The sequence below is a fragment of the Ursus maritimus genome, unplaced genomic scaffold, assembly GCF_017311325.1.
Source record: "Ursus maritimus isolate PB19 unplaced genomic scaffold, ASM1731132v1 scaffold_17, whole genome shotgun sequence".
Taxonomy (NCBI): Eukaryota; Metazoa; Chordata; class Mammalia; order Carnivora; family Ursidae; genus Ursus; species Ursus maritimus.
In genome coordinates this window covers 39,765,181-39,788,251 of record NW_024424119.1, presented here as the reverse complement: position 1 = coordinate 39,788,251, position 23,071 = coordinate 39,765,181, and the positions used below count along the sequence as shown (strand labels likewise).

Here is a 23,071-nt window from a genome sequence, read left to right as displayed (position 1 = left end):
TTTTTTTTTTTTAATATTGATTGATTGATTGTAATCTCCACACTCAACCTCAGGCTCCAACTCCCAACCCTGAAATCAACAGTCCTATGTTCTTGCAACTGAGCCAGCCAGGCGCCCCTCAAAAAGCCCTCTTAATTGAAAAGCCGCCCTGGCTCACTACCAGAAAGCTCACATATTACACTTTATATCTGTATTAAAGATGTCAGCAAGACCTGGCCTCAAAGGAATTCCTTCCTCCAGAGCACAGACAATGTGTGAGATTTAAGAACGCGGGCCTTAGCATCTGGCAAACATTTACTCCTTTGAAACTCTGCTTGTTACTTCACATAAAGTAACTCGACATTTCTGAGTTTCATATATGAATAGATAAATATAAATCATACATAAATCAGGAAATGACAGGACCAGAGCTGATGCAGAAGAAGAACCTAGCTTGCAGAAGGCACTCAATAAATGCTTGGTAGTGTTATTACCTCAGTCCTAGATCCATGCACAACAAAATTGTGCATTATAAACATTCACCATTGAGCAAATACCGATTATTAAGAATGTATGTTCAAATTCTAGAAAATATGCGTAACAGGGGTTACCGACCACAGAACAGGTGACACACATCAATACACGGTTACCTTTCAATGTAAATATGCAGATCCGTTGCACTGGACTTTGGCATCAGTGAGGGTCTTGGTGTTCTGAGATGTGGCACAGCCATTTCTTGAACAGATTATTGCACAGTAGCAAAAATTTCTACATGTTTTGTGCTTTTCTTATGTATAATTATGTGAACTATAAAAAACAAACAAAAACATATCCCTGGGATTTGTGGATGTGTGTGGGCGCACAACCCCAGATGGTTGTTGAATCTCGAGAGCCAGCCCAGCCTGTGAAGGAAGATTGGCCCTTCCCTCATCCCAGCCGAAGTGCATTCCTATCGTCACAGGCCTGGCCGGGCTGGCGACTTTTCTCTGAACAGTAGGGGCCTTGAGAAAAGAGCCACTCGCGGTGCTGGGGACCCAGCTGGTGTCGGCCCCGCCTCTGCCCAGCGGAGCCAGAGGCAAGCGTTTCCGCGACCCCCCTGGGCCCCGCCCCACTCGGGCCCCGCCCCCAACAGCGCGGCCTGCATCTCCCATGAGCCTCTTCGGCTGCCACTCTTCGGAGAGGAAGTGGCCTTCTGCACCGGGGCAGCAGTTAAAACACGGATCGCTGCGGGCAGCCACTGCTGGACGAAGGCGGGAGGCGGGACTTCCGTTCCCTCGGGTGTACGACAGGCAGGAGGCGGAAGCGCCGCGGGGGCGGGAAGGTTGTAGAGCCGCTAGTTGGGCTCTGTTTGCAGGTCCCTAAGTGGTCGCGCCCCCTTTGAGAGAGCGATCGGACAGCGAGGAGGGTCCTGGGCGCTCTCGTGGCCCCGGTAAGTACGACCGCCTGACGGCCCCGGGGGAGGAAAGTGTGTGGCCCCGGCGCTGATCGGCTGCTGCTGTCTTTGTTGCCCTAGGGTAGCGTGGCACCCACCTTCCTCACTTCCCTTTCTCTGGATGTTGTTGGTCGCAGCCCCGCCCGGCCTGCCCTCCATCCCCTCCTGCAAGGACCCTTTGAGACGCAGGTGCCGCCCTGTCACATCCCTGCTTTACGTTTCCCTTCACTAGGTGGCCCTCTTTCCTCTCGTCCCATCCGCCTTGGCTCGCCCTGTGCTTCTGCCGCAGGAGCACCTAAGGATATTTTGTTCAAAACCGAAATCTATTTGCCAGCCCTTGTACTTTTCCCTGGTTCCCCTAAAGGCATCCCTCATCACGCCAGTAGAATCAGTTCCTCTCTGCTTCCGGAGCACTGTCTGCTCCTTTTAAAGAGCGCGTTTGTTAAACTTTTTAGTATGGTTGTTTGAATGAGAGTGTATTTTCCCGCTGGAATCGTGTGTTCCTTGAAGACAGGAGTAGGGTCTTGCTCATTTGCGATCTCCCCAAGACCTAATACAAAACCCACAAAGTTGGGAAACTAACAGCCTTCTTACTAGCTTTGCGGCCTTGGGTACTGATCTCCCCATCTATAAAATGGTGATAAGTAAAAGAATTTCAAACATCTTACACAGTGTATGGTGCAGAGTGTGTACTTGATAAATTTTAGGCATGTTTCCTTTTTAGCTTTCAGTATACACAGTAGTTGCTGGATATATTTTTTTAAGTGAATCAAGAAGCACAATAGAGTGATTTTTTTTTTCTGTCTAGCACTGATTGTATTGCTGCTATCAGTTGGTTGATACATTTGGTAGTGTTTGGTAAATACAACGTAATGGTGAATATTAAAGACAGCAATGCTAAATGTTGGCATCAACATCTACAAGAGTAAACATTTAACCTTACTGTTTTAATTAAATGCGTGAGGGGCTTGCAGAATTTAAATTTATGATTTAAGTCTGTGCGCTTTTCAGATGTGTATTTCTGAAAAGATGATAAAACTGAAAACATTTCATTGTAGCGTGGCGAGCTGTTCCTGACAACTTGTAGTTTGTTGCTGAAGTATGGTGCATTTTATATACGTGTACACATATTTTTTTGCAGGTGACTATAAAGTGCTGACCAGTTGCCACTGAGCATAGCTGAAACAAAATAGGAAGATATGGCAACAAACCCTTCAGGACAAGGTAATGCATGCTGGAACTTTTTACTACTAGGAACTTTTCCCCCCATTTAATAAACGTGTTTTAATAGAAAAGTTAGGATAGAACAGTTACTGTAGTCAGAATAAAAAATGAATAGCAAAGTAAAAACCCTGTTTTTAAAGTAAGTCCAACATTGTTTCAGATATATAACATTTTTAATAGCTATTAATCCTATTTTTTAACCTGTGTTAAGATTATTCACATCGAGGATGCCTGGGTGGCTCAGATGGTTAAGCGTCTGCCTCTGGCTCAGGTCATGATCCCAGGGATCCTAGGATTGAGCACCGCATCAGGCTCCCTGCTCAGTGGGAAGTCTGCTTCTCCCTCTCCTTCTGCCCCTCCCCCTGCTCGTGTGTGCTGCGCTGTCTCAGTCTGCTCTCTCTCAAATAAATATATAACATTCTTTAAAAAAAAAAAAAAAAGATTAGGACCCCTGGTTGGCTCAGTTGGTTAAGCGTCTGCCTTTGGCTCAGGTCATGATCCCAGGATCCTGGGATCGAGTCCCACATCGGGCTTTTTGCTCAGCTCGGAGCCTGCTTCTCCCTCCGCTCCTCACCCCACTCATGTGCGTGTGTGAGCTCTCTCTCTCTCGCTCTCTCTCTGACAAATAAATAAATAAACTCTTAAAAAAAAAATAAAAAGATTATTCACATCACAAACCTTAGGTCCTCCTCTGACATCTGTGTTGTCTACTTAAATCAGAACCACTTTTAAAGAGGTTATATCGTCACCAGGCAATATCCATGCCTTTATCTTCATTTGCTCCAGAAACTTTCATACACATCACCTCTGTTTAGAAGCTCTCTGAAACAGATTAGGTCAGACACATCCTAGAGAAGTTTTTATTTAAAAATAAGTTTTAAAAAATAAAATTTAATCTCGAGAAAGTATTAAATCCCACTTTGTAAGTTATGTCGTTTCAAGATTTGAAGCAAACCTCTATTTCCTTTCCTTCTCAACTCTGAACTCTTGTTTGACCCATATTTTTTTATTACTTATCTCTGTTCTGATTTTTTTACCTTAGTTTTGTCTTCATATAAATGTAATCATAAAGTGTGTACTTGTTTGTGTCCAGCTTCTTTCAGTCACTAAACTGTGAGTTTCATCCATGTTGTGCCACGTATCAATAGTTCATTGTGTTTCTTATGGAGTAGTTCTACTGTATATATTTACCAGCATTTTTAAAAAACTCATTCTCCTGTTCAGGGGCTTTGGGGTCGTCTCAGTTCTGGCTATTGTGAATACAGCTGCTTTGAATATTCGTTTATAAGTCTTTTTGTGAATATTTGGATTAATAGCTGAGTATATGGTTAACGTTTTGAAAAACTGCCAAGCCTTTTCCCAAACTGGCTGTACCAATTTACATTCCCTCTGGCAACATGTGAAAATTCTGGGTACTCTATATATAGTGCTATAGGTCATCTTAATTTTAGCCATTTTAGTGGTAAAGTGACATCTCATTGTAGTATTAACTTGCATTTCCCTGATGACAAATGTCGAGCTCTTTTTTGTACCTACCTGGCCCTGGTAAACCTTTTTTTTTTTTTAACTTGCTTAAGTCTTTTGCTCATTTTTTAAAAACTGGTTTATCATTAACTTTTCTTTTTTTTTTTAGAGTCTAGATACAGGTTGTCACTGCTAATTGCATCATCTGGATTATCTTGGAGTTGGTTTCTGTTGACTGCTTTTTTTTTTTTTTTTTTTTGAGTGTGGGTCACCTTTTTCTCGCTATACTTAGTGATTTGTTATTGGGTACTGGATATTATGACTAATATTATAGAGACTCTGGATTCTTTTGTATTCCTCTGAAATGTATTTTTGTTCTAGCAAATGCAAGCCTTCAACACAACTCAGACTCTTGTCTTCCTTGTGTTGGGCAGTAGCTGAAATCTCTGCTCAGTCTTTTCAGCTTCCAGGTGCTGCTTTATTGCTTGATCCCCCTGGGATTGCCGTGTGTAGTCGTAGCAAGAAGCAAAAACGTTGGATGGATTGTATAGGCATGTTTTGGGCTTTAGTCCTCCTGCCTTTCCCTCTTGGGTTTCTCCTCTCATTTTCTCGCTACTCTGCCAGCCCTGAACTGTCCTCTGATAACTCAAAGCTAGTAAGGTGAGGCTATCCAAACTGTTTGTGGACTGAACAAAAGGTCACAAATTCCCAAATCTCACTAGTTGCAGTTTCTGTCTGATATTGGTCAGTCTCTGGTGCCTTCAAATAATGAATTTTTTTTTTAAAGATTTTATTTATTTATTCGACAGAGATAGAGACAGCCAGCGAGAGAGGGAACACAAGCAGGGGGAATGGGAGAGGAAGAAGCAGGCTCATAGTGGAGGAGCCCGATGTGGGGCTCGATCCCGGAACGCCGGGATCACGCCCTGAGCCGAAGGCAGACGCTTAACCGCTGTGCCACCCAGGCGCCCCCAAATAATGAATTTTTAATCTTTTGTCCAGAATTTATAATGATACCGTGGCAGGGTTAGTGTAACCGAACCACTCTGCAACTACTGGAAGTCTGCTGTTTTGTTACGCCTGTTTTAGTATATTAGCTGCATTTAGGGCACCCTGAAGGTTCCGTGAGTTTTACTGAAGTGTAGTATTGTAAAAACCTAGCTACGGTGACATCTGTAGCGAGCTAATACCATTCTGTTCTCTCAAGTAACCATGTGTGATTTGTGTGCTCTATGGATTAATCACAGGTCAACATTTCCTTCTGATCTTTGATCTCTTCTTTTCATCAGATTATCAGATAAAAAATAATTTAATTTGAACCAAAATGAAAACAAAGAGATGTCTATTTTGGAAGGAAAATATACTGCTAAAAATCACACAATGCAGTCCAGATGAAAAGACATTTTAAATTACCTATCTGTTCTAATAGCACAATAATTGAGATTTACAGTTTGCTGGTTATTTTTTTAGCATTTGCAATAAAACAATCATTTTTAGGGTGGCCTTTGATTGATCCATAATCACATCTGCTGTGAAACATCCTCTAATCTAAAGAGAAGTGAATTTAGATAAGGCTTTGGCTGCTGTTCTTTTGTCAGTGATTTTGGTGCTGTCCTGAGCTGCTGTTAGGCACCAGCAGAGGGAGTCCCTATCATGCTCTATAGACTCCCAGTGACCATTTTAAAATTCTAATCTGTTTGGATCTATTGCATTTTACTTTCTATATTAAATTATTTCTGCACTCTTTATATGTATAGGAACTACTTAATACAGAGTTTGAATGCCAAGTGCCGTAATTATCTTACAATGATAGCTGAAAGGACCATGACTTAAAAAAAAAAATCCTGATCTGTACATTGCAATTTGTTAGTGTCTCTGGTGTAGGAGACAGAATCCCATTGTGTTCACTGAGCCCTCTAGCAGATCTAGCAGTCTGTCGTACTGTGGTAAGCAGTCAGGAATGCTAAATTTCCTAAGCTCTTGGCACACAGTCACTGAAGCCTCCTCCCCATCCATCGTAGTATGGAACATTTGGTTGGTTCTTAATAACCACGTGATTGATAAGTAACATTTTGAGAATTTTCATATGTAGAGGCAGATTCTCAAATTGGAATTTGGCCAACGTACTATGTAAAGAATCTTTCATTATTCGTAAATATCAAGGTCCTATGATCTTGTGGTGGCACCTGATTTCAGACACACAGAAACCCAGTGAAATACTTTGATTCTTTTATTTTCTAGTTATCTTAAAATGTTTATAGTAATAACTATAAGCCCTGAAGATCAGGTGGTGGGAACTTTTGACTTGGGGCCATTCTGGGTGCTCTTAGCCGTGATTTCAGGGTGCTATGTAGGAGTGGGGTGGCATAGCTCTTGGGAGGTGTCTTGCTTGGCCTCAGGCCCAAATACAAGTCTTACCCCAAACCATCTATGGTCCAGAAGAAAAGCAAGGTATGCTACCTCTCAATTAAGATGTAAATTAAATGTAAATTAAAATTTACGCTGATGTAAAAATAATTAAAAATTCTTGTATTTGTACTTTTTAGAAGGGGAGTGTAGATGCAAAGATGCAATTTGCAGTAGGTTTTTTAAGCTAGATTTCTTTTTGTCTCATTTTTAGCTGCGAAGGCAAAGCACAGTATTTTTCTGATGTGCTAGGAATGGTCTGTAGGCCCCAGGTTGCAACAGGACTGAAACTGAGTTGGGGTAGAATATGTTGTAAAGGAGCTTCAGATCTTGTGTGTAGTTAGGAGAGAGCTTGAGATCCCCAGGCCCATTCGGACTGGCCTGGGAGGCCTGTCATGTGAGTGTAACCTAGAAAGCGGCGTGCTGATCAGTTGTGCTCTTTGTAATGAAAAACTATTCACTGAAAGTGAATTGGCAGAATGGGGCTGAGAAGAATCTAGTGATGTTAACTAACTTATACAGAATGCAAGATGATAGTAATAGCTAGTATTTATTAAGCAATTACCACAAGGCACGCTGTATGCCAGGTATTTTACTTCTATTTTCTGTACCTCATATAACCACCCTTCAAAGTTGTTACTGTTGTCTCCATTGGTCCTGTCTAGTGAGATAATTTCTCAATATTAAATCGTAACTGGTAGTACTGATATGAGAAGTCAAATTGATTCTCTGCCCCAGTACCCTGTTCATTGTTTTTCCATACTGCACTTTAGCTGAGGGATTAGAACATTCTAATTGTAGCATCTAAGAAAAAAATTGGGAGCTCTAGGATACAAAAAGACTTCTTAATCTTTGTATCTCTTCTGCATCTGTTATTAAGCAGAAAATTCTTGCAATGAAACGGGCCTGGGAGTTTGAAAGAGGAAAAGAAAAATGAGTGATGAGGGAAGGTCGGTTCAAGCAGAAGATAACTCATCTTATTTAGCCAGTCCTGAAGAAGGGAAACGTCAAAAGGGCAGAGAAAGTGTCAGTAGCTTACAAGGAGTAAGTCCTTGAGGATTGAGAGAGAACTTGAAAACAGGGAGGTCACTAGGGTTCATTCCTTTCCTTTGATAGCTATTTTTTGGACTTTACTGAAAATACCTAAGAGTTGAATAATTTTTTTTTTAAGATTTTATTTATTTTTTTGAGAGCGAACATGAGCAGAGGGGCAGAGGGAGAGGGACAAGCAGACTCCCTGCTGAGCAGGGAGCCCGACATGGGGCTCAATCCCAGGACCCTGAGATCATGACCTGAGCCGAAGGCAGCTGTTTAACAACTGAGCCACCCAGGTGCCCCGAGTTGAATAATTTTTCAGTCTCTCCAGATACAAGAAGTGTTTGCCATTAACTAGATACCAAAAAGACTAATTATTGGTACTAATCAACTCATGTTAATTAAATAATGTTATATGCTTTTATTCTGTTAAGACTTAAGACATCAAGCTGTCTCCCCTGGATGAGGTTTGAGCTTTAACCACTGAATACATTGCATGTATTACTGGGGAGTGTGGTAGGCAAAATGATCCCTTCCCCACACCAAAGATGCACATCTCATAAGCCCCAGAACCCGTGACTATGTTACCTTCTCTGGCAAAAAGAACTTTGCACATGTGATTAAGGTTAAGGGCCTTGAGATGGGAAGATTATCCTGGATTATGCAGGTGGGCCCATCTTAATCATGTGAGTCCTAAAAAGCAGTAAATTTTTTCCCTAGCTATGGTCAGAGAGAGAAATGATGATAGAAGGGTCAGAGAGATACAGTGTTGCTGGTTTTGAAGGCAGAGAAAGGGTACCAAGATCCAAGGAACTCAGGCAGCTTCTAGAAACTGGAAAAGGCAAGGAAACAGATTCTTCACCGGAGGCTCCAGAAAGAAATGTAGCCCTTGATTTTATCCCCGTAAAACCACAGAACTACAGAACTGTAAGATAATAGATTTGTGTTGTTTTAAGAGACTAAGTTTCTAGTAATTTGTTACAGTAGCAATAGAAAAATAGAAATAATTCACCATTTAACTAAATGAGCCAAAAATCTAGGAGCCATCCATGACACCTTCTTCGTCATTCCTTACTTCACATTCTTTCAGTGTCCTGTTGATTTAACTTCCTAAATAGCTCTTGGATTTGTTCCTATCTTTCCATTTCCCTGGCCGGTAACAACTTTTGTCATCTCTAGCTCGTTCTGCTGTCGTGGTCTCCTGTTTCCTCTTGTCTAGCCTATTCTCAACACTGCAGCTACAGTGCTCTTGTTATAGGGGAAAGTGTTATTTTTCCCCCTACCCCTAATGAACTGATTTATTTGTCCTTAAGATTTCAGTTCAGGCATTACTTTTCTCTGGAAGCCTTCACTGCTCCCCCTACTCCCAGTCTAGGTCAAATTTATTCAGCATTGATTCCCAAAGTAATGGATTGTTATAAATGCTTATAGAATTTTCTTTCTTTATTTCAGACTACTCATCTTAGATTCTAAGTATACATTCATTGCTGTAATTATTTGATCATCTCTCTCCTCACTGGACTGTTTGAAAACCATGAGAGCTAGAATCATGTCCAGCTTTGGCTCATCATTGTATCCTTAGAACCTACCTAGTGCCTGTATATGATGAATACACAATAAATATATGTTGATTCAGTAAATAACTTAGAACATGTTAAACTAATAGTGCCACAGTGACTTTCCTTTAATACTAAACAGGTCTCTTAAGTATGATACGTCGATTTAATGTATAGTCGTGAAGAATATATAGCCTGTGGGATAACCACTTGAGCGGATTTGAATAATATTTTAGAATAATTTTCATTCTTTAGCTATAGATTTTTTTCCAATAAAACAAATTCCAGTTAGTGCTTATGTAAGTGTGATGGAGCTATTCATATAAAGTGATTATCAGCTGTTAGGTTTTAAATGCAATTTGATGTGATGCCAGTTCCTCAGGAATGTTTTTAGTAACAAAAAAATGTGTGGGAGTTACATGTTTCTATGAATGGATGTAGAAATGAAAATATATATGATTGTGAATGGAGATAGGGTTATAGTTCTAAAAGTAGAAGTATTTTTTTAGAGTGTGCTGCTTTATTCTAAGAGAATTTTATTAGGAAAAAGGTTAACTATAAAGGAATATTAAGTACTGTACAAGAAATATTAACTCTCATGCTTCTGAGAATGTAAAAGTTACATGTAACTATGATATGTTTAAAAGAATGTAAAAATCAAATGTTAAATTATGGCAAGAGATAGGTGAGTGTTTAAAAAAAACAACTCGTGTACTGAGTGTAATAAAACAGTTAGTTAAATGTTATGTATTGACGTCCTAGTTAGAGTTCGTTTGTATAAACCCTAAAGGTGGGAGAACCTTAGAACATTATACTTCGTGTACCAGATAGATCACCTAGCGTGTGCCTTAAGTTTCAAATTTGAAATAAGCTATTATTATTTCCTAAGTGCTATCTGTTGACTTTTATATACTTTTATAATGCAAATTTTTTGTGCAAAACAGACATGTAAAATAATACTGTATTTTTTAAAAATCAAGAAGAAAGCATAGATCAGAAAATAAAAGCCTAAAAGATCTGACCATACCCTTTCTCTGTAAAGTAGCCTTTGTGGCTCTCACCTGCCTGTTGATACATATTAAGGTCTAGAATATTGTGCAAAAGATAATTTTGCTTGGTTAGACTGTGGAAAAGGAGTTGCGAAGGGAGGTTGTTTAGAGACATTCAGGACATAAAATTCATTGGGCTTGGCGATTGGTTAGATGTGGGTAGTAAGAGGGAGGGGTTATAAGGATAAAACTTGGGCTTCTGGGTGGGAATGTGGGGCACTAAAGGAGATACAGAGATAGGCATTATCCCGTCTTTACCAGGGAGGGAAGGCTATGGGCTAGCCCACTCCGGTGACCCCTTGTTTAAATACTTCAATGAGTTCTTTAAAGTCCACGGGGATCTTGTGTATAGAGAAAACTACTCATCACTGCTCATGATTTAATTAATGGTGTATTAAACCTATACTTATCTAATAAAGTAACTTCTAAACTAAAAATTTTTAAACACTTAGAATTGGTTATAAGCTTATTTGTTAAATTCTCTATAATAGTTTAAATTAGAATTATAATTAATATGACTATGTAATACTTTACTTTGTAATCATTGCCAAACTTAGTACACGTAAATCTATTTTAAAATATTTAATTAATTAATTGATCCTTTTTGTACTTGTTTTTTTTTATATCTTCCTGGGATTATAATAATCTTCCCAGATTCTTATTTCTGTACTTACTCAGGGTTATAGTAATCTTTCTATACCTTCCTAGGGTTACAGTAATCTTACCACTACCAAAACAAAACAAAATTTCAGGTAAGTCAAGATTTAGTGTTTTTTGATAAGTTTGATTCTCAGCCAAAGCGCAAGACTTGGTTATGCATTTAAAGATGATTTAAAAGCTGTGTTGGTGCGCTGGGTCCCTTCTATCGTTAAACCTTACCTGCTGAGTTAATAGTAGGATTCTTTTTATAAGATTTTATTTATTTGAGAGAGAGAGAGAGAGAGAGAGAGAGAAAGCAAGAGACAGAGCATGAACGGAGGGGGGAGGGGCCGGGGAGAGGGAGAAGCAGGCTCCTCGATGAGCAGGGAGCCCGAAGCGGCACTCGATCTCAGGACCCTGGGGTCATGACCTGAGCAAAAGGCAGACGCTGAACCAACTGAGCCACTCAGGTGCCCCTATAATGGGATTTTTTTAAGCTCATGCCTGTCTCGTAGATTTTTAGTTTCTTGCAACGTGGAGTTAGTTCCTAAATGAAACACTTCTGTGTTCTGTTTTCATTATGAATTGCCCTTTTCTGGTAGCTTTACTGCCAGGATTTAATGCATTTCATCTCCCAACAGGTCAGGGATCATTAGGTCTTACACTTAGCTCTCTTTAAGAGTTTCACCAGCTCATCCAGTTAGAACTCACAGTTTCTGGACCGCCTGGGTGGCGCAGTCGTTAAGCGTCTGCCTTCGGCTCAGGGTGTGATCCTGGCGTTATGGGATCGAGCCCCACATTGGGCTCCTCCGCTGGGAGCCTGCTTCTTCCTCTCCCACTCCCCCTGCTTGTGTTCCCTCTCTCGCTGGCTGTCTCTATCTCTGTCAAATAAATAAATAAAATCTTAAAAAAAAAGAAAAAAAAAAAGAACTCACAGTTTCTGCTTGGTCCTTGTGTGACATGGGTGCTCATCACCACTGGGGCTCCTTTTAAATGGTGTGTGTGTGTGTGCGCGTGCGTGTGTGTGTGTGTGTGTGTGTGTGTGAACGAACCTGTGCTGAGTCTGCCTCTCTTGTTCTTGGTCCATAACCTGCTTTTTCCGGAACTATTTGGCTTAGCCCCAGTTCCCTGTATCTACCCCTGCCTCCGTGTACCTAAACAAAAAAGTATACAGCTATGCTTTATAAACAGACATATACTTAATAGGAGAAACAAATCCCTAAATGTTAACACTAACCTAATTATTAACTATAATTATTACAACTGACCTAATTATTAATTATAATAATTATTATTTTCACCCTTCTTTGCAACTATATTTTTATGTGTTTTAAGTTTCCCTTTTGTATCTTATTTTGGAGTCATGGCTTATCCTAGATTCAATTTGTTCCATTTAGCTATAATTATTTTTCTCTTTAATGTTCCAACTGTGACAGCCTGGCTAACCTCAAATTTGCTTCTTTTTTTTTTTTTTTTTTTGGTAAGTATTTGTTTATTTGATAGAGCATGAGTTGCGGGGAGAGGCAGAGGGAGAGGGAGAAGCAGACTCCCTGCTAAGCAGGGAGCCCAACATGCAGCCCAATCCCAGGACCCCGAGACCATGATCTGAGCCAAAGGCAGACGCTTAACCGACTGAGCCACCCAGGCGCCCGGCTTCTTTGTTCTTTCAGCACTACCTGGATGTTTAAAAAAAAACAAAAACAAAACACCTTTTTGCTTTCTGACAACAAGACGTTCCAGGCACATCTTGATTTTTTTTTTCTTGCACTAAGACATGCAGCTAGTACTCTCCCTAGAACTCTGGTTCCTTTTCACAGAGGACATTTAAAAATAATATAGGTAAACTTAAACACATTGAAGAGCATTGAAAAGCTCAGTTGTGCTTGTATTTATCTGAACATTATTGATCAAATTATCTTCATGTAGTCTTTTTAATGCTTTGTACATATAATTTCTATGTATATACAATTCCTTTACTGATAGTGACCCTAAAATATTATTTTTCAAATATTATTTGTGAACAAATTAATCTTGAGAGAAATGGATATTTCTGTAAACAGCACATCAGTACTTCTCAGTGCAGTTATTTATTTTGCTCATCATATAATTTAGACACTATCAGATTTTATATTTACAGTATCTCTAAGTTCCTACAAAGATGGGAACTACCTAATTATCTTCTAAGAACTCATCAGCCTCTTCTGAGAAGTGGAAAAACGTCTCGTCCTCTAGCTAGAAATACACCCAGTGGTGTAACTTGCTTTATATCTATCTATGCATCTTCATTATACAAATGAGAGAGCGCTACTCTCCCTTGGAAAGCATTCCCCACTTTACAGGGAACTCACTTTGGACTTGGTTTTCCAGCCTTTTATGTTTCCACTTCTTTTGTTCTAAATCAGGGATCAAACTCAAATGCCCACAGGCATATAAACAAGTTGATAAGGACTGTAATAAGCTAGAGAGGACCCGGTGTCTTTTTAATGTGATGAAATAGTGATGATTATTTCTTCGTTCTAGTTAATTTTTACCAAGGGGGTATCCAGATCCCTTGTTGCTAGTGTTTGAGATGTTTCAAGAGAAGCAAGAAATCTGAGGATTTTGTTTACATTCTCTCCATGTTTACATGTTGGCATGTAATTCAGATTTTAACTAATTAGTTAATTAATTTTAGAGAGACCCATGGGGGGGGCAGCGGGAGAGGGAGAGAATCTCAAGCCGACTCCCCATTGAACACAATGCCGAACATGTGGGGCTCAGTCTCATGACCCGAGCCGAAATTAAGAGGATGCTTCACCAGCTGGGCCACCCAGTTGCCCCTAATTCAGATTTTAAAACCTAGTTGGATGCTGCTCCTGGGCCAGAACTTTGCACCCTTTGCTCTAGATCTTATGTAATTTGAGGGTCAAAATCAAGCCCAGGATTAAGCAGTTGATAAAGGACACACCTTTTCGTGCCCCGTAGCGACTACATTGCTATGTAGTCGGTTGCAGTTCTTTGACTTGTTCCTTCAAAGACTGTGTGCCATTTCTGAATAAAGGCAGTTGAGAAAAAGAAATTTTGTTTGGCTCTGAGCATGACTGTTGATGTTTTTCTCCTGAAAACCTCAGTGATTACAGTTCTTTAAAACTAAGTCTTCAAAGTCCTCAGTCAGCATTCTACTTTGCATCCAGCCATGGGCTGTGCTGGTAAAGTCGCTGGGAAGCAGGAGGAACACGGTGTAACCATCTAGGGGAACTACTCACGAGTGGGTTTGTTATCTTGTTAGAGAACAGAATTTGGTTGCTGGGTTTTTAGATGGCCTGGGTGTATAAAAATAGCTCTAAAATGTTTTTTATCTCTCTCTCTCGCTGTCTTTCCTCCCAACCCCCTTTTTCTAGGTTTTCAAAATAAAAACAGAGTTGCGATCTTGGCAGAACTGGACAAAGAGAAAAGAAAATTACTAATGCAGAACCAATCTTCAACTAATCATCCTGGAGCGAGGTATTGAAGAATAATGTGGTTTTCATATTCAGTGATATAAAAAAGATCTTGGACAAAATACCTCAAGTTGGTTGGCAGGCGTTTGTCTTTGTAACGTTGCAATTTACATGTAATGTTTTGTTTCTTAGTTAGATTTGAAAAAATTAGATGAATTGATTAGATCTTAAATATTTCAATTCTAACTAGAATATTTAATGGTCCCCACAGCCTACTTTTAAAAAAAGAAAAGGGTTTTGTGTGGTTTTGGTTTGTTGCTGAAATTATTGTCAGCGTCCCACTTTTTAAGCATTCTGCAAAGCAGGTAAAATGTAGGGGCTTAATCTTTATCGTGTTCAGTTTCTGCCTCCTTCCATCGCATTAAGCCGCCACCCTGGCCTTCCCCCTCTTTTTCAGCCAGTGCTGAAAGTGCTGTCTGTCCTCATCTTTACTGTCTCACTTACTGACTCCTCAGCGCACTCCAGTCTGACTCGAGAGCCCCTCTCCCCCTTCCTAAGAATAGGTGCATCCCTCGGTCACTTGCAGCTCGTGGTAGCTAAATCTGGTAGACCGAGGACCTTCTCTTATTAGACATCTTGGCATTGTTGGACACCACCGATCTCTCCCTCCTTCTTAAAATACTCTCTTTCCTCAGCTTCACTGGCTCAGTGACACACAGTCTTGGTTTCTTTTGCAGACATGTCTCCACTGCCTGTCTCGTGAATGTCCGTGCTCTTCAGAGTTCAGTCCTACAGCCAGTTTCCTGTCTTCATACAGCTTTTCACTGGCCAGTTGCCTCCACTTCTGTAACCTGTTATTTATGTGCCGATAACTTTTGTCTAGTCTTTTCTCCCAAGTCCCAGATTGCCTCTTGGGTGGCTCCACCCCGATATCCTTTAGGCATTTCAGACTTCGTGTGTCCCAGGCTGAACTCCTCTTCCCTTCCCGAGCTCTCACTAACCACTGCCTAGTCTTGGGTTTCTCGTCTCAGCGAATGGCACAGATGTACTAGTCTTCAGAGTCAGGAGTGTGGACTTCGTTTATTACCCCTCTCATTTCCACCTCTGAGCCACTGCCGTTCTCTTACGTGTATACTTTGAAACATGTCTCAGATCGGCCTATTTTTCTTCATGGCTACGGATGCCACACTCGTCCTGGCCATTCCCATTTCTTACCTCCATTACAACAGCTGCTTCCTCACTGAATTTCCCATAGTCTTCAGTCCCCCTGAATATATTTATCATTTGTGTCAGTTAGGATATTTTACTCTGGAAGTAACAGAAAACCAAGAAAATTGGCATACACATTACGGTGTTTGTTTCCCAGGAGTGTGAAGAGCCAGTGGTTCCAGAGTGGCTTCACGCAGTGGCCAACAGTGTGAGCCGTGCTCCGGCCTCCCTCCAGCCTTCCTTTCCACCTTTCTCTGTGGGCCAGCAGCTCCCTAATTGTCCGAATATGACTGCCGTAGTCCCAGCCTCACCCTACACTAGATAGACTATACACTATAGAGGCCAAAACCAGAAAGGTTCCCGTCCTATGTTCCTTTTGTAAGAGTGCAGAGAATGTTCCCAGAAGCCTTCCAGCAGACTGCCCATCAAGCCTAGTTGCCCAGAACCGTGTATCTTTCTCTTGTCCAGACCAGAAACCAGCAAGGGGAATGGCATTGTCTTACACCGATCGGATTGCCTCCCCTGAGGGAGGAGCCTGGCCAGTCCTGAAGCATGGGACCACCAATGATTGAACGAAGTTTGGATTCCATTAGCAAGGAAATGGGGAGATAAACAGTTGTTGAGGAGGTGACCACCACAGTCTGCCTAGCGGGGGTCTTTCTGAGCCATCATGTGGTACTTGTGATCTTGTCACTCCTCTGCTTTATTAAACTCTCTGGGAGTCTCTCTTTACTCTGAAGATAAGATCTACATTTCTTAATTTATTTCACAAGGCTCTTCATACCCTGGCACCTGCCTTTCTCTCCCCAGTATCATTTTCTTCCAACCCACTTCACCCCTTTTCAACCCTGACCTCCAGTCCTATCAGGTTCTTAATTTCTTCAAACACGCCAAGGTCTTTAGCCCAGGGCTTTTCACATGCTGTACCTTGAAGCATTCAGTGCTTCTGTTTTCATCATAAATATAACCTTATGCTAGACTGGAGTACCTCAACCCAGTTGGAAAGTAGGGGATCATAGATCATCCAAAAAAATAATCAAAAATAGAGGTAATTTGAAGCCCCAGTAAAATAACATGGGCTTTCTTCATATATATTAATGTAAACATTGGGAGAAGGAAAAAAAGACTTATTCTGGAAGGCCTTTTTTTTTTAATCCCTATTAAGAATATATAATGAAAAATGTGATTCAGAAGTCAGGAAGTTTCGGGGCGCCTGGGTGGCTCAGTCATTAAGCGTCTGCCTTCGGTTCGGGGTGTGATCCAGGCGTTCGGGGATCGAGCCCCACATTGGGCTCTTCCAACTGGGAGCCTGCTTCTTCCTCTCCCACTCCCCCTGCTTGTGTTCCCTCTCTCGCTGGCTGTCTCTCTCTCTGTGAAATAAATAGATAAAATCTTAAAAAAAAAAAAAAAAAGTCAGGAAGTTTCTACTACCTTAACCAGCCAAATAACCGAGATTCCCATTGTAGCATCGCGCTCTCGAGACCCTCTCTTAATAAGGACTTCCGGGATCATGCCGAGCAGCAGCACATCGCAGCCCAACAAAAGGCGGCTTTGCAGGTGAGCCAAGTGGACTGACATTCCCGTCTCATTGGAGAATCCCTGGGCCTTGGAAGCCAGCACAATTCCTATATCGTATTTCAGTGGGGCAATATCAATAAAAACGTTCCACACGTAATTGCAGTGGTTTTCCGACGTTCAGTCATGCCCAAAGGATTTGAAGGACCAACACAGCAGTCACGAAAGTATCTCGTATGGCTCTGACACGGTCATGTGTTGTGCCTGGCAAGGGATCGCTTGCGTACAAGAATTCAGGATATTTGGGTGCACAGAATGATCTTAAAAGCTGAACTGGCTAGTTTAATAGTACATACATTTTTTTTTTTTTCAAATTTGTCATGCTGTTCCACCCCTTGATAATCTTACTGGTTTATTGTTGTTTGGATTCTCTTTTAAATGGTCAGCATACCAGTTGTGCAGGAAATGCTTAAAGACTAACTCACCATGGGAATATGATAATCCATCGATTTAAAAAAATACTGTTCTTCATAGTAATAAACAGCTTTAGTATTACAGTGATCTTGGATAGTTTCACTAACATTCCCACAGACCTTGACGAAGCCATCATTACCTATGCTTTTAAACCTTAGAATCTCAGAATTGGAAGAGATATAAGAGACCATCTCACTTAAGGCAACCTGAAAACAGTCTTCCCTTCTCTAGTGACAGAGGGAGGTCACTGGTGATTTCCTGTTACTTACATTTCAACATTCTTCACAAAATGTCAGGATCTTAATCACCAGTAGTCAGCTCCCTTGCCCACCCCACCCCACTCCCTTCCCAACTACTGCCCTTCCTTCTCAAGCTCCTGCTTTGTTGATCAAAGGCCGATTTTTGGGGTCTTTGTTGCAAGTTTTCCCCACTCCAAGGAACAAAGTAATTCATGTCTTTGACTCATTATTGACTTTAGAGAATCCCAGAGGACAGAGTGGGTCTGATAAATGAGTGCCTGGTGCAGCTTGTTAATATAAATTCCTTATTACTGTCCATCTCCCGTGTATTTAAACAAAATTAGCAGCAGCAGAACTGATTTTTAAAATAAATTTGGTCTTAAGCACTCAGAAAGGATGAGTAATTTTAACGCCTTGGTTGAAAAATCGTGATTTCTAATAGCTTAATTGCCTGTTTTTTCACCTTCCCTAGCACGCACACGCACACTCCTCTGGATACTTCATAACTCAAGACTCTGCCTTTGGGAATCTTATTCTTCCCGTCTTACCTCGCCTTGACCCAGAATGAAGAAAAGATTTGTAGCAAAAGTGACTGTGATATCAGATGCCAAGGCTGCTGTCATTTAGTGCTGTACAGACCGACTTCCAGAACTTTGGTGAACCTTTGTACTTTTTTGCTTCTTTAAAGAAAGGCACGTGTACGTCAGAGCAGAAAAAGAGGGTCACCAGGAGGATGAGAGTTCTGGGAACTGTGTTACCTGAGGAACTGATGATGCCACTGTGACTGTACTGGAACACAGTTTGATTTTTGAACCCAAATCAGACTCTGAATTGGACGGTCACATAAATTCGCCCCCCACCCCTCTCCTAGGTGATCGAATATATCATCGTCCACAGTAGACGGTCACGAACCATTTATAGTACTTAACTTCAAAGAAACGAGGGTGCTTGTAAAAATGTGAACCAACAGGCTTAAATAAGTTACATTCATAGTTGCTGTTTGTAGAATTGCTATCAGTGTACCTTTTGTGTTTATAGTCAACATGTCATCCTGAAATATTCTTCAACTCATAACGAACTCCCTTATTGTCCATTTTCAAAGAAAATCTAAGGTAAGACTAAGTTACCAACCAGGCTTAAACATCTTTTATAAACCTATGCTCCTATAAATTATGTGACTAACTGCGATTAAAAACAATGATAAGAAATGTGATTTAAAAGTTTGTACGTGCTCTTATGTAGGGTTACGACACATATGGTGTGCCCACGTTTTATTGTCCATTTTTGTTCTAATTAAAAACAGATGCAAGTTGAGCCCCTTTTTAATTACTCACAGGAGTTAGGTTAAGCAAGTTTCTCAATATGACACATCTTGAACAGAATCTGGGGTGTTTATTTAAGTATGCAGTCCCTCCTACCTTACCCCAGTCCTAGGGAATTAGAATCTCTAATTCAAAACAAAGTCTGAAAAACCTGAGTAAGGAATTCGATTTTCCTTATATCTATCTTAAACTCATAGATTTCTGTGTCCCTGAAACTTGGCTAAAATTAGCTAAAATCTACATGGGTTTTTTTTTTTTTAACCTTTAATAGGATTGAAATTATATTTTATACTATATCACAGATATAGTACTTTATTTAACTACTTATAATTGACCTCATATTAGCCTTAAGTCTCCATCATCTCTGGTGGTAGGATGAAATTTAAACTTAAAATTCCAGTTTGGGTCAATATTTAATTGGCGTTCATCTCCCTTTTCGAAGAGTTTCTTTCCTTCCTTTCCTAGATATTTGCACCAACCGCACAGCCCTAGCTTAACCCAAACTAATTAAAGTCGAAGTAGAGAATTCTAGACTTGGCAGTGCCATTAAGATTCTTTCTCTTTAGAATTTGAACTAATTTTCTGCACTTGGGTGAGGTGACAGCCGTTCCCATTATAACGGTCATTATTATAGCAAAGGTGCCCTTACTCCCTGCGGCTGAGGAGGTCCCCGGCCCCTGTCCTGCCGCGGGGCCATCTAGCGCTTCCTTGGGCCTTCTACAGTGGCCCTCGTTTTCTTGAATTATTTTGAGAGTGTATGTTCTGTGCACCACGTGACCGACTGGCATGGTTCTATATCTCCTGCTGCTAAGGAGATCAACAATTTGGATTGTATACTTTTTATGCCATTGAAGTCTCTACCTAATGTGTGACTTCTATAATGTAGTAAAGAGATCTTTTCTCAGTGGTATGTTTTCTAAGCTCTTAGCCTTTTAACTACATGTTGTTAAATCCTGCAGTCCTGCCTGGGAAGCACTTCCTCCCACCCCTCTCCTGTGAGCCCCTGACAGGTTCAGGTCAGTTCCACACGTGTTCGTGGGTACGCACTCTGTAAAGCACCGGAGTACGGAGGGGGTGGGGGGAGGTGAGAAGAGGAGACCTGCTCTGAAGGAGGTCACAGGGAGAGGAGCCTGTTGTGGGACAGCAGAAATGACAGAGGAAGGCGGAGGGTAGCACGCCACAGAAGAGGCCCCCAGAGCACACAACAGTCTAGATAGGCCTGGAAGGATTGGTAGGCTTTACCTGGAAGGGCAGCAAGAGCTGCTCCAGGCAAAGGTCAGGGTCTCACAGTGAAAGAGAAGGAGGGACTAAGACCGTTGGGGGACTGCAGAGCACAGCGGGAAAAGCAGCGCGCTAGTCAGAAGCCCTGAGGTGAAGCTTCGGTGTTGCTTCCCCCTGACTGGGGGGGAATGGGGGTAACTCATTTCACCTCTCTTGGCATGTCACTCTTGGCTCGCTTGTGAAGTAGGAACACACACTCCCCTACTTTATAAATTGTCTAGACCGGTATTTCTCAAAGTGCAGGCCTCAGCCTGTTACTGAAATGAGAAGCCAACTTAATGGTTTAATGGAGCGTGACCAGCATTTTTTTTTTTTGAAAACAGGAAGCATGAGAGTGCATGGCATGCTGTAATAGGTTTTGTTTCATGAATCTCCTGTTTCTGTGTGTTTTACTTATTTTGTTTGTTGCATGTTGTACCAGTATGTAAGGTCTTTGAGGCAACGATTTGTGTTTCTTCCCTACTTTCCTTTCTGTTCACGACTGTATTCTGCTTAGACGAGTATTTGGCATATAGAGGGTGACCAGTACCTGAAGGAATGAATGAATGAATATATATGACCTGGGTCGTGATGGAAAGGGTTTTTTGTTGTTTTTTACTGTGAGTCATGGCAAAAAAAAGTTGTGAAAGCCACTGCTCAATCATACAGATGATAGGGGCGCCTGGGTGGCTCAGTCAGGTAATCATCTGACTCTTGGTTTTGGCTCAGGTCACGCTCTCAGGGTTGGGAGATCAAGCCCCGCATCAGGCTCTGCACTCAGGGTGGAATCCGCTTGAGATTCTCTCTCCTCCTATCCCCCCCTCCCTCTCTAAAAAATAAATAGATAGATAAATAAATAATACAGATTACCGTGCTTTGTATGATTCTGGAATTAAAACTGAAATGAGTCAGCAATTTCAAAGAGAGATTTTGTTTCCCCTGAGCAATCTATAAAATGTCTCATTAAGTTGTCTCAGTTCTTTCCTTCACTTTAGCGTAGAAACTCAGCCTTCCTACGAGTTTAAGGCCCACTGAGGCAAGGGTTTTGGCAAATATGGTAACACCGAGAATAGAAGATCAACCTAGAGAATGACAAGTCACGCCACGACCAGCGTCCCGCCAGCCGGCACGAGTCCCGTTTGACCACCAGCTCTGCCAGCACTTACTGAACGCTGTTCTTCTTCACCTCTATGCACAGTGGACACAGTTTTTTTTAAATGAGCAAATACAGGCTGAGGAGGAGAAGAACTTCATTGTCCTCAACCTGAGAATCTAGAGCTGGTGAGACAAGCCCACTAGCAGATAACAGTGGTTGCCCCTTATTAGTGAGAGGATGAGCCCGGATAGACCAGTGAAGCCTACAACAGAATAAGCATTTGAGGGGTGCCTGACTGGCTCAGTTGGTGGAACATAGGACTCTGGATCAGGGGGTCATGAGTTCGAGCCCCACTTTGGGTGTAGAGATTACTTAAATAGATATTTATTTAAAAAAAGAAGCAGGGGCGCCTGGGTGACACAGCGGTTAAGCTTCTGCCTTCGGCTCAGGGCGTGATCCTGGCGTTATGGGATCGAGCCCCACATCAGGCTCCTCTGCTATGAGCCTGCTTCTTCCTCTCCCACTCCCCCTGCTTGTGTTCCCTCTCTCGCTGGCTGTCTCTATCTCTGTCGAATAAATAAATAAAATCTTAAAAAAAAAAAAAAAAAAAAAAAGCAGCAGCAGCATATGAACTTGGCTTCCGAGTGAAGAGGATTTCAGCCAGGCAAGCTAAGAGAGCAACAGTGAAAGCAAAGGAAAGCAAAGGAAAAGCCTGCACAGAGGCCGAGCAGACGTGGGCCATCGTGAAGCTCCAGAAGTCCAATGTGGCTGGACTTGTGTGGATAGATTGGGATATATTTGTATACTGTGATAATTAAAAGTGAGGCCAAAGGCGCGGACATGCTCACCTTTCCGAAGACGCTAAGGCCACTTCATCCAGCGACTAGCACAGGGCCCGGGCCTGACAGTACTTGTCCGCACCACGGCCTCCGCCTCGGAGCTCGCCTGCATCTGCCGGGCCCTCGTCCTGCACGATGAGCGGACAGTCAATGAGGATAAGGTCAAGACCCTCATTAAAGCAGCGGGGGTCAATGTTGAACCTTTCTGGCCAGGCTTGCTTCCAAAGGTCCTGGCCAATGTCTACATCGGGAGCCTCAACTGCAGGGCTGGGGCTGACGGACCCTGCTCCCTCCACCCCTGCTGCCCAGCTGAGGAGAAGAAAGTGGAAGCAAGAATCCGAGGAGTCTGCTGATGGCGTGGACTTTGGTCTTTTTGACTAAACCTCTTCCGTAACCTATTCAATAAAAAGCTGAACCCCCCTGTTTTTTGGATATATTTTAAAATTCATTCATTCATTCATTCATTCATTCAAGTAATCACTGCACCCAACGTGGGGCTCATTTTGGTTTGGTTTGGTTTTACGGGGAGATGGGACATGCCGATCCAGGAATTTTTGGCCCAGCCAGGTGCAGCATGTGGCATTTGAGAGACCACAGGAATGGGTTCAGGACCGGACATGTTAACCAAATTCAACCCAAATGAGACTCCTGGGGAGATTTGCTGGGCTTATGGAAAAGACGTGTTCTTAACTTTGAGAATGCTAACAAAAGGGAGTCCTTCTAGATGTGCACAAGTAAATACCAATGTTTATATATAGTTTATATAGTGACCGTGAGATGAAACCAGTCTTAAAATGAAGCCACTGCCATGAAAGGGGCAGCAGAGAAATACAAAGAGACTGGGTCCTTGATGACATCATTGGGTTGCTGAGTCAAACAGTCACTAAAATATGCTACCTTCTTCCAGAATTTCC

The 23,071-nt window shown here is 41.8% G+C and overlaps 1 protein-coding gene and 1 pseudogene across 3 annotated transcripts; both read left to right on the top strand.

Annotated features, from left to right (window-relative positions):
- The first annotated feature begins 1,238 nt into the window (after positions 1 to 1,238).
- LOC103678584 (INTS3 and NABP interacting protein) lies at positions 1,239 to 18,853 on the top strand. 3 transcript variants are annotated; one of them, XM_040631735.1, is made up of 6 exons: positions 1,241 to 1,408; positions 2,553 to 2,635; positions 10,854 to 10,897; positions 14,165 to 14,267; positions 16,879 to 16,969; positions 18,113 to 18,853. In XM_040631735.1, exons 4-6 carry the CDS (start codon positions 14,230 to 14,232, stop codon positions 18,206 to 18,208), a joined length of 225 nt encoding a protein of 74 aa, XP_040487669.1. In that variant the 5' UTR covers positions 1,241 to 1,408; positions 2,553 to 2,635; positions 10,854 to 10,897; positions 14,165 to 14,229; the 3' UTR covers positions 18,209 to 18,853. The 3 variants fall into 3 exon arrangements, with proteins under 3 accessions (XP_008706185.1, XP_040487669.1, XP_040487670.1); XM_040631736.1 differs by lacking the exon at positions 1,241 to 1,408 and adding an exon at positions 8,993 to 9,029; XM_008707963.2 differs by lacking the exon at positions 10,854 to 10,897 and having other exon boundaries at positions 1,239 to 1,408.
- Positions 18,854 to 19,902: 1,049 nt separating this feature from the next.
- On the top strand, positions 19,903 to 22,582 carry LOC121103023 (annotated as a pseudogene).
- The last annotated feature ends 489 nt before the right edge of the window (positions 22,583 to 23,071 follow it).

Bases quoted from the DNA above. Each gene is read 5' to 3' on its own strand.
- LOC103678584 (XM_008707963.2), top strand. From the start codon at position 2,611: ATGGCAACAAACCCTTCAGGACAAG. The intron at 2,636-14,164 runs GTAATGCATGCT...CCCTTTTTCTAG, and splicing joins AACAAACCCTTCAGGACAAG to GTTTTCAAAATAAAAACAGA. The intron at 16,970-18,112 runs GTGAGCCAAGTG...CACCTTCCCTAG, and splicing joins AACAAAAGGCGGCTTTGCAG to CACGCACACGCACACTCCTC.